This window comes from Myotis myotis, unplaced genomic scaffold (genome assembly GCF_014108235.1).
Source record: "Myotis myotis isolate mMyoMyo1 unplaced genomic scaffold, mMyoMyo1.p scaffold_m19_p_7, whole genome shotgun sequence".
NCBI lineage: Eukaryota > Metazoa > Chordata > Mammalia > Chiroptera > Vespertilionidae > Myotis > Myotis myotis.
Window position 1 is genome coordinate 89809520 of NW_023416379.1, and position 11812 is coordinate 89821331.

Sequence of the window (11812 nt, forward strand, 5' to 3'; positions counted from 1 at the left end):
TTTAAAGTTTGCTTCATATATCACAGAAGTCCTTCTGGCCTGCTGTCTGGGACTGCTGTCAGGGCTTCTGTCAAGTTCCTCTGTCCCAGCCAAGCTCAGTGGGCTGCGAGACACCAATACTTGTATTTTCTCTAATTCCCTTCTCTTCGAGAACTGTCAGTTCAATCCTTAGTATGCCCAGACCCTTTTGGTGTTAGAGCCGCTTTTAGCCTCTTGTTTACTTGAGAAAAGGTATACATATAAAGACATGCTACTTAGAAAATGAATGAGTTTACTCAGGAAACAGGTTTCAGAAGCAAAAGAAGGGCCCTTGGAGCTTAGGAGAGAGAAAAGCAAAGGTAACTCCTGGAGAGAAGAAGAAAAGAAGAGGGGGAAGGAAAGGCGTGGGCGGGCTCCCAGAGCTTACTTTTCTTGATTTGAGGTTTTCTGTTTGTTTTTGATAATAAAGAATAAAATGATCTTTCATTTACTGCCTGGATAACCTCCATTGACATTAAGAGAAAAATTTGGTTCATACAGTATCTGTCTCTGTTTTACAAATCCAACCAATGCAGAAAAATACGAAATGAAAAGTAATAGCCTCCCTCTCCCAGGTCTTCTCCCCAGAGATAACGGCTGTAAACAATTTCTTGTAATTTTTTCAGAAAAAGTATTTTGCATATATTCATGGCATATTTAAAAGACAGAATGAACCCAAACTAATTGCACACTTGCTGTTTGCAGGCATTTTACACAGTATTTCATTCCATCTTCAGAGTAGGCCTATAAGGTAGCTTATGTCTCCATTTTACATATGAAGGAAGGAACCAGAGGTTAAACATTAAGTACTAGCCCCGAATTTGAAGCCAGGTTCCTATGAACTCCAACGCTGACCTTGTTTTTAAGAGCCCCCAAGTGGGGGGGTGTGACCTTGTCCTGAAAGATATGCACAGCTGAGAAAAGCAAGTTTCAGCAGGGTCAGGTGCTGCATCTCCCACCTGATGGGTCTACAAGGCTGTGCAGTCTGCTTAGTGTTTCATGACTGCAGTATTTGAGGTGTTGGGATTCTTTATTATAAACAGATAGAGTAAATCTTATTTGTGGTAAGTCAGTGCATATATGCCAGGGCATGTTACATAACAGCGATCATCAAAAGATTTCAACAGAACTCTAGAAACTTTTCATTTGTTATGCTTCAGTCATTCCCTCTTATTATGAACTAGAGGCCTAGTGCATGCAATTCGTGCATGGGGGTGGGAAGGGTCCCTTAACCTGGCCTGCACCCTCTCGCAATCCAGGACCCCTCGAGGGATGTCCGACTGCTGGTTTAGGCCTGATCCCGCCGATCCCACAGGGATCAGGCCTAAACTGGCAGGACATCCCTCTCGCAATCCGGGACCGCTGGCTCCTAACCACTCACCTGCCTGCCTGCCTGATCACCCCTAACCGCCTCTGCGTTGGCCCCCACTGCTACTGCTTCATCTGGAAGGACATCCAGAATGACGTCCAGAAGGTCGTTTGGCTGTCCAGTCTAATTAGCATATTATGCTTGTATTATTATAGATGTGGTCATCTTGGAGCATTTAATCCTAATCTAAAGAAAATTATATGCATCCTCATACTACCCTAGTCCTTGCAAAATAATTTTATACTCTGAATTCACTTTATAGGCCATAACTTCACTGATCTTTTTTAAAACCTCAGGATTAATAATTTGTCTACTCTTTCTCTCACATCAGTCTCTCCTTTTCCACTGGCTCTTTTTCCTCAACCTACAAAAAAGCTTAAGTCGTCTCTATTCTAGGATAATTCTTGCCCTCTGCTCTCCGACCCTCCTTCCCATCGTCAGCCACCATCTATGAAGGTAGATCACGCTGCTGTTTGACTTGCTCCCCTCCCATTCTCTCCCAGTGCAGGCAGTCCAGCTCCTGCTGCCCCATGCTGCGGAGACTGCCTCATAGGACCTTTCCAAGTCTGGTGACCTGTTCCCAGTCTCAGTCCTGTTCGACCTTTCTGCTGTATTTGATATTGTTAACTACTTAATTGTTGACAGTAACATCCTCTGTGTTTGTAATCTGTCCTTCCTTCTTTCTTACCACAGATCTCAATCTTTTCCCTAGGAGTTTTGGCTTAGTAAAAACTCAATACATTTATTTATTTAAAAAGTATTTTTAATTTAAGTTTTATTTTTCAATTATAGTTTACATTTAATTTTTTTTTTATTGATTTCAGAGAGGAAAAAAAGAGGGAGAGAGACATAGAATCATCAATGATGAGAATCATTGATCAGCTGCCTCCTGCATGCCTCCTACCGGGGATCAAGCCCACAACCCAGGCATGTGCCCCGATCAGGAAACGAACTTTGACCCCCAGGTGCATAGGTCAGTGCTCAACCACTGAGCCACATGGGCTGGGCTATTTTGATTTAGTTTCAGATGTCCAGGTTAGTGATTAGACAATCATACCTTCAATGCACTTATTTTCTTTAACTGAATGTCATATACCTGAAAGGACAGTAAAGTAACACATTGTATTTTTCAGTAAAAATAAAATTTTGTTTTGAAGGTATCTTTTGCCATTTATAAACAAGTACCATAATTCTGGCTAAGTTTCATTATATTTGAAGAATTGATATTTGAAGAAGTGATGAATTATAAAAGTTTGATTTTTACATTTTTATTTCACTGATATTTACAGATGAATAGATGTTGTTTTTTAAATCCTCACCCGAGGATACTTTTTAAAAAAATTATTATTGATCTGAGAGAGAAAGAGAGAAACATCAATTGGCTACCTCCATCAACCAGGAATCGAACCCAAAACTTGGATAAGCGCCCTGACAGAGAATTGAACCTGCAATCCTTTGGTGCACAGGGCATGCGCCAACCAGCTGAGCCACAGGGCTGAATAAATTTTTTAAATGAGATATTTTTCATTGGCTTACCTTGCTTTTCCTATGAAAATGGCCTTATTACAGAGTTATTCTTTGTAGAACTTGAATGTTGTTATGTTGATTTTAGTATGAATCAACCTTTCCTGTTATTGATTCAGGATTGTTGTTTAATTTCAGGCTACTCCAAAAATTAGATTTTCCCACCATGAAATTTTCACTCTATTTCCTGGCTTATGAGGATAAAAATGACATCCCAAAAGATAAAGATGAAAAGGTAGCATGGGTGTTCTCCAGAAAAGCTACACTTGAACTGACACAGTGAGTATGAGTTTTTATCTTTTTATATATTCTATATTTTTTAAAGGCTTGTTTTTGTACACTGTTTTCCCTTACCAGCCTAATTCAAACCTGGTCTACCTCACCACTTTGCATTTGTAACAGGATGTTTGAGTATTTTTTCATGGATCTTTTGGTCTTTGTATTGGTCTTGTGGCATAGGTAGGACAAGTAAGATCATTTGCTTTTTAGGTAGAGAATCTAAGACTGAAATGGCAAGATATTTGCCAAACTATAACTAACAAATGTTTAAGTACTACAACTAACTCTTCATAAAATGTTGAAATAGGTATTCCTCTTTTTATTCTTTATGTTGTTTCTGTGCACTGTTTTGTTATTGTTATTAATCCTCACCTGAGGACATTTTTTTCCATTGATTTTTAGAGAGAGTGGAAGGAAGGGAGGGTAGGTGAGTAGGGGAAAGAGAGAGAGAAAAAGAGAGCGAAACATCGATGTGAAAGAGACACATGGGTTGGTTACCTCCTGAACACTCCCCAACTGACCAACTGGGGCTGGGATCGAACCTGCAACCCAGGTACATACCCTTGATCAGGAATCGAACCTGCAACCCTTTGGTCCTTGGACTGACATTCCAACCATAGAGCCACCCTAGCCAGGGCTCTGTGCACTCTGTAATAACCAATAAACAGCATTTGTTTCAGGGTATGTGATTTAGTGTGTCCCCTGGTTCAAAACAGCTCTGGAATCAGACAGACCTAGACGTGAGTCTTGACTCTGACAGTAGCTCTGTGACTCTGAACAAGTTATATCACCTCCATAAGTGACTTCTCATTATAAAATGCAGATACCCTAATATAACTCATGGAGCTGCTATGAGGATTTTACTGAGCATAGTAAGTGATAGTTGCTTTTGTTATTGCTATCCAGGTGCCTGGTTTAGTCTCCTGAGTCTAGTTAAAATCATACTTTGTCCATTTGCCCTTTCTGTAGTTGAAAACTTAATATTTATAACAGCAGAGATTAGACCAAGTATATCAAATAATATATATGGTAAGATTTCAAAGACAGATTGTTGCAACTTTTTTTTCAGAATATCTGTTCTACAGGTCCCTTGTAATTGTGTTTTCTCTCCTTTCATAGCAATTGGGGCACTGAGGAGGATGAGACCCAGAGTTACCACAGCGGCAACTCAGACCCTCGAGGGTTTGGTATGTTTCCCTACTTGTGTATAATATATACTAGAGGCCTGGTGCATGAAATTCGTGCATGGGAGGGGTCCCTCAGCCTGGCCTGCACCCTCTCACAATCCAGGACCCCTCAGGGGATGTCCGACTGCCCGTTTAGGACTGATCCCGTGGCAGTCGGACATCCCTCTCGCAATTCAGGATCGCTGGCTGCTAACTACTTGCTTGCCTGCCTGCCTGATGCCCCTAACTGCTGGCCTGCCTGCCTTATTGCCCCTAACCACTCTGCCTGCCTGCCTGATCACCCCCAACTGCTTGCCTGCCTGATCACCCCTAACCACTCTGCCTGCCTGCCTGATCACCCCCAACTGCTCACCTGCCTGCCTGATCGTCCCTAACCGCTCACCTGCCTGCCTGATTACCACTAACCGCCTCTGCCTCGCCCCCCACCCTGGCAGCTTCGTCTGGAATGAGATCCAGAAGGTCATTTGGCTGTCCAGTCTAATTAGCATATTATGCTTTTATTATAGATGGATTTGTATGCTGTTTGCACTGCATTCCTTTTTATGATTCTAACAGATCTAAAGCATTAAGTATAAGTAATTTATTAGGAGTAGGGTTATTGTTATTTTTGTTTTCACAAATAATTTTATTTAGGAGTTGTTTAATCTCATTCTAAACATTACATTTACTCTCAGTGATTTTACTTTTCAGTCTCTGTGTTATATTTCCAGTAGACTTTTTAAAAAATATATATTTTATTGATTTTTTACAGAGAGGAAGGGAGAGGGATAGAGAGTTAAAAACATCGATGAGAGAGAAACATTGACCAGCTGCCTCCTGCACACTCCCTGCTGGGGATGTGCCCGCAACCAAGGTGCATGCCCTTGACTGGAATCGAACCTGGGACCCTTGCGTCCACAGGCTGACGCTCTATCCACTGAGCCAAACTGGTCAGGGCTTCAGTAGACTTTTTAATGTAAAAGCCAAAAGCTGTGGTGAATAATAATCTTGATTTTTGCTAGCATATACTTCTGCTTTGAACTAAATCCTTTCAGTCAAGATAATGGGATTGCAGGCTTAAATTGGCTGTTATATAGTCACTGTCAACCACAAACCTATTAAGTATGCATAAATGATTATTCTTTTGTGTAGGTTATTCTTAATAGATTGAATAACCTATTCTTAATAGTTTATTCTTAATATATGAGTCAATTTTGGCCTTATTTTCAATAATTTATAATTCAGAGCAACTAATTAATTTATTATACCCAGCCAGTTAGACTTAGATTCTTATTCTTTAATACAGGGCCAGGCAAAAGTAGGTTTACAGTTATGAGTACATGAAAGTTTATTTATATATATATATTTTTTTTTTTTTAAATATATTTTATTGATTTTTTACAGAGAGGAAGGGAGAGAGATAGAGAGTTAGAAACATCGATGAGAGATGAGAGAGAAACATCGATCAGTTGCCTCCTGCACATCCCCCACTGGGGAAGTGCCCGCAACCCAGGTACATGCCCTTGACCGGAATCGAACCTGGGGCCCTTCAGTCCGCAGGCCGACGCTCTATCCGTTGAGCCAAACCGGCTTTGGCTTTATATTTTTATTTACTAATTATTGTATTATTTTCCATATCAACAACTATAATTCTACTTTTGCTTCACCCTGTATATTATGGTTTTCTAACCTACTTGATTCAGTCTGTCTTTGGATGCCTTTTGTTTTGAAATATACTAGTTTTGGAAGCCACTTAGCCACCCTGTTGTAATGATTTCTTCCTTCTCTTTGCCTTGTTTTGGGGGTGGTCACCTAAGGTCACATCGGAATTGCAGTTCCTGATGTACACGGTGCTTGCAAAAGATTTGAAGAACTGGGAGTCAAATTTGTGAAGAAGCCTGACGATGGTGAGTTATAGAACATTCACTGAGCACCCACGGGAAGGGCACAGTTGGAGTAAAACCCTTTTGGTTGCAAGTAACTTGAAGAAGTCTATACTTCAACCGGCTTAATGAAAGAAGGGAGTTATTGGAAGAATACCTGCTTATTTAGGACCTGAAAGACAGCGAATACGGTGCTTCCCAAGGGACTAGACACAGGATATGGGAGCCATCAAAGACCTAGGCTCCTCACCTACCCTCGGACCCCACCTCATTCTCTATCTCAGGTGTTATCTAGCCACCCCAAAATAAGTTCCTTAAAGTCTACTTTATCTGATATTAACATAACTATACCAAATCTCTTCAGTTAATAATGGCCTGGTATTTCTTTTTCACCTTTTACAACCTTTGCATGTCCTTAAGTTTTATATATGTTTCTTGAAATAGTATATGTCAAGATTTTGTTGGATTCACATGTAGTATAATTTATTTTACTTAGATTTGTTTCTGCCATCATAATTTATTATTTCAATTTTCATTTGAAACTCTTCACTGTTTCATTTTAATTCTTTCTTTTAATTTCAATTAAAAGATTTGATATCCAGATATCTTCCCCAACAGGAAAAGAACCTGTTCCCTTTTACTCCCATCATGTTACTATTGCCTAGACTTGGATATGATTCATTTTTTAAAGATAATAAATATGATTTCCAAGTATTTGATCACCTTTTCTCCATACGTCTCTTACAGCATTTTTAAGATTTTTCTGTCCCTTTATTAAGTACCTCAACTCAAACTGTTTTCAAAAGGTTTGTGAGACAAACTTTTGAAGCTTTGTATGCCTGAGAACCATGCCTTCAGACACAAATGGCAGTTTTGTTGAATATAAAATTTTAGGATTATTTTTCTTCAATCTTGGACATAGAAATCCATTGTCTCAGTTTTCCAATGTTGCTGTTGAAAATCTGCTGTCTGATTTGTATTCTTTCAATTTTTTTTTAATTTATTGATTTTTAGAGAGAGAGGAAGGGGGAGAGAGAAACATCAATTTGTTGTTTCACTTATTTATGCATTCATTAGTTGCTTCTTGTATGAGACCTGACCCGGGATTGAACCCACGACCTTGGCGTATCAGGACAACACTCTAACCAACTGAGCTACCAGCGACGGCTGATTTGTGTTCTTTTGTATATTATCTTCTGTTTTGTTCTGGAAGCTTTTAAAATTTGTTATTTCTTTTTCCTTGACTTCTTTCTAGGAGATTTCCTCAAACTGGCATACCAGTTGTATCTGTTCTGATAGTCATCTTTTGTGTTCTCATCTATTGTGTTATTTCAGCTATTATAATTTTGATTCCTAAGTTTTGCTTGATTGCTTTAACTTTTCTTTCTTTTTTAAATATATTTTTATTGATTCAGAGAGAGGAAGGGAGAGGGAGTGAGAGACAGAAACATCAGTGATGAGAGAATTATTGATTGGCTGCTTCCTGCATTCCCCACACTGGGGATCGAGCCCAAAACCCAGGCATGTGCCCTGACTGGGAATGGAACCATGACCTCCTGGTTCATAGGTTAACGCTCAACCACTGAGCTGGGCCCTTTAACTTTTCTTGTTCTTGATTCATATTGGTTATATTTCATATTCCTCATCACTTTTACATGTTTAATTGTTCTTGGTCCATTGGTCTAATATTTGTTCTTCTGTTTGAATCTATAATCCATTGTTTATTTTATGGTTATGTTCCTCAAATTCTTGTTATTTTGGTCTCAGGGGGTATATTTTTTATTGCAAATATTAGGTATCCCAGCCCATAGGCAACGTGAAGAGGGGAAAGCCAGATTCAATCTTGACAACCCAGTGACAGGAAGGTGGGCTGGGCAGAAATCCCTAGGCACTGAAAATGACAATTAAACACCTCACATTCCGCAGAACAAGTCTCTTGCTTAGATCTTCCTGCTTTGTCCCTCCAGGACTACATATTAGCAGTATTACTAGGAGACATTCCTGAGATTGTCACCCCCTAAGCCTGGTTGTGTGGAAAGTGAAGGCTGGAGGGGATCATCGGTTCCCACGTGTTTTTCTCAGTTCCCCACAGGCTCTGTGTCCGGTGCCATTATTTACTCCCGAGGACATCTGAACCAGTACCACGCACCCTCTCCCACTCCCTCCCCCTGGTGTGGGGGTGGTGCTAATGCCCCAGCCACTGGGAGGAGCAAGAATCAAATAAACAAAACTCTTCCTGTTTATTCTCCCACAGGCATGATGGACGGCCATGATGGTCCAGGCCAAAAGTACCCCCTTCCACATAGACCAGTTAAACAGTCACCCTACCTCATCCCCACAATTCCTCTCCACAACCATCACCCAAGGGGTTCTTACTCCCCCGCCCCCCACTTGCTATGTTCCTCTGGGGTGATTTTGGGGAAAGGAACTAGAGATAGGAGTCAACTAATTCAGCATCTTAGTCCCATAAATTTCCAAGGTCAATATTCCATTTAAGCAAACAGCTCTACTTGCTAGACCTACTAGCCTTTCAACCCCAGTTATGAATTCCTGTGAGAACGAAGCGGATCGGCAGACCTTGGGTTTCCCAGAATAGTCTTCACAGGGTTGTATGATTCAAGCACCTGCTCCCTCCAGCACCTCCTTCTTTTCTTCTTCCTCTAAAATAAGACAATTTCTGCCCTGGCCAGTTTGGCTGAGTGGATAGAGCGTCTGCCTATGAACTAAAGGGTCCCAGGTTTGATTCCGGCCAAGGATACATACCCAGGTTGTGGGCTTGATTCCCCCCCAGTAGGGGGTGTGCAGGAGGCAGCCGATGATTCTCTCATCATTGATGTTTCTATCTCTCTATCTCTCCCCCTTCCTCTCTGAAATCAATTATATATATATAAAATACATATTTTATATATATAAATATATATAAAAATATAAGACAATTTCTGTAATGACTTGGCTGGTAGCATGAAGTGATATTGTAAAGAGGAGGGACGCACCTGTTACCTAAAAGATGTATTCAGTCCCACAGTTTATTTCATTAGAGTTGGTTTCCAGCTATGTGTAGAAGATAGAATATTAGTCATTCCAAAAAACATGCATTTGGGCAACAATGACAACAGAATTTTTAAAAATTAATACTATAAAGAATGCAAATTAAATTTGAAGTAACAAAAATCTTTTGAAAGTTTTTTTTTTAAGTCTTTTTAATAATGAAAATCATTTCATTTTACAGGTAAAATGAAAGGCCTGGCATTTATTCAAGATCCTGATGGCTACTGGATTGAAATTTTGAATCCTAACAAAATGATAACTATTATTTAGGTCTGTGAGAATACTGCTTTGAGATTCCATAAAGATACCGTGGGAGTTAAAAAAGAGAGACAGGGAAACTGGATATATTCAGATAACAGAAGCATCGAGGACTGATGGTTCATTGTCTCAATTCAAATTATTTTTAAGTGCATTTCCCTTCCTGTGTCAACTGTGCTTTTCACCGACCTGATCAGTCCCTCTAGTTTTAAAGTAGTGCTTTGCCTTGTGTCCTTGAATGTGGTTGTGTAACATTAGTTTTTTAGGTAATAATTAGAACAGTTCCCTTCAGAGGCCGCATTTGCCTTCTCCCTCCTAACCTGACTTCTCTCCACGTCTGCCTTTCAATCATCATTTTTAAAAAAACACTCTTAACATGTTTCCTTCTGGGGTTTCAGTCCTCAGAAATAACGTTTCACAGTGGAAAGTAAAGAGCCCTGAACAAAAACAAAACTTGATGTGCACTTCAAATAGTATAAAGTGTTTATTTTACAAGAGAGAAGGCACTCTTGGGAGGAACTCAGAATCATGCTGAGGAGGATGCTGACAGAAAGACTAATTTCTTCTTATGTATAAAGTGCTTTCGAAGTTCAAGGACTAACCTCTTTATTTCGGGGATGGGGAGAAGGTTGGGAATATTTTTCCTGGGTTTGCAAACACCAGATTAGGCTGTCAACATGCTTTATCTTGCTGAATCCTCCCAACTATCCTGTGAGAAAGAACACAGGGTAGACACGTAAAATAACTCTCATTAATGGAAGGCAATACAAATAGGCATGAGTACTCAAAATTCCATCATTATTTTTAGCATTCAGATGTACCTCATAAATGAGTATCTCACAGGACATCCCCCGCTAGCCTCCTGTTGTAAAACCTTCAGTGACTTAGCCTTATCCTCTCAGCTCTCGGCCTGAGAACCGTGGTGAGGGAGGGGGCAGTGGAGGAAGGAAGTCTGTAGCACTCACCTGCTCTGGGGGTGCCGGGTTGTTCTTGTGTGAGTGGTGCTTGTGTTACCTGTGAAGAGCCCTACACTAAGGTCTTTCAGATGCCGGTCGTCATTCAGGATAAATTATGACCAGTGATAACTTAGGTATCAGAAATCAGCTCAGTGGTCTTCTCTGCCATAATTGACATTTGATGGATTTTTAAAAAACCAAACTGATTTAAAAAAATCTCTTAAGGCCCAGAAAATAAGAATATCCAATTTGTTTAACTACATTTAGGTTTTCTATAGACTGTGGTGGAAGATCTTTGGATAGGCCATGCCAACTGTGCTTACACTGCTAGAAGCACTTGACATTTCCTTTCTGGATGGAATGGATTTATGTGAGCAACTCAAACAAATGGCCATACTTATAGACTGAAATAAAATAAGCATTTAAATAAGACTGTGTTTAATTTGTAAACTCTCCAGCATGTTCTTTCTTAAAAGAAGAAAAAGGCTGCCCTCAGGATGTGAAGGGCCTTGCAGGCTCATTCTGAACTGGGAATAGATGTAATTCTGTATATCCTGCAAACAGATAGTTTGTAAGTATAAGGAGGTGTGGGAAAGGTGGGAAGAGGGAAGGAAGGAAGGAATAAAAGGTTGAAGGAGAAAAGAGTATAAAGAAGAATGGCCACATATCAAAAGGTGAGTTGTGGGAACCAACGAAGACTAGTTTCACATGTTGGGTATAACATCATCAGATGGGCGTGTTATTAGATTCATAGATTCAATCATTTAAACCTATTTTCACAGAAGAAGCCTTCTGTACTTGCTAAGTAAAACTTGTCAAAAGATAGCCCTTGCTTATTTCTTAAACTCATCCTTATATGCATTGAAAAAATACCTATTGTATCACCAGCTTTGCTAGCAATTGGGACAATTCACTTCCAAGTTAACCTACCGGAGAAGTGGTGATGTGAAAGGGTGAGGTTGACCTCAAGAAGTTTTCCTTATGGTGGTGTTGTACTCTGTTGTGTCTAAGAACTATATGCTTTAACTCATATGGGATATAAAACGGTAACTTACGTACACAAACAGCAGTGTGGTGGTTGCCAGAGGGAGGGGGTGGGGGAAGGAAGGGGTCCTAATATGAGGTGACAGGAGAAGATTTGACTTTTGGTAGTGGGCACATGGTCCTATATACAGATTTTGTAAATTAATAATCCACACATGTAACCTATATGTTCATGTAGACTAATGTCACCCCAGTAAAATTTAAAATAATGGGAAATAAAAATAAATAAATACATGGATGCATAAATAAATAAGACGTTTTCCACAG

At 39.9% G+C, this 11812-nt stretch overlaps 1 protein-coding gene across 1 annotated transcript in view; it reads left to right on the forward strand.

Moving 5' to 3' along the window:
- The window catches only part of GLO1 (glyoxalase I), a 28559-nt gene extending 17628 nt beyond the window's left edge, over nucleotides 1–10931 (forward strand). The window contains exons 3-6 of the mRNA XM_036317102.1: nucleotides 3050–3190; nucleotides 4310–4377; nucleotides 6174–6263; nucleotides 9469–10931. Coding sequence (XP_036172995.1) covers nucleotides 3050–3190; nucleotides 4310–4377; nucleotides 6174–6263; nucleotides 9469–9557 — 388 coding nt within the window. The 3' untranslated portion in view covers nucleotides 9558–10931. The remainder of the gene's footprint in view (nucleotides 1–3049; nucleotides 3191–4309; nucleotides 4378–6173; nucleotides 6264–9468) is intronic.
- The last annotated feature ends 881 nt before the right edge of the window (nucleotides 10932–11812 follow it).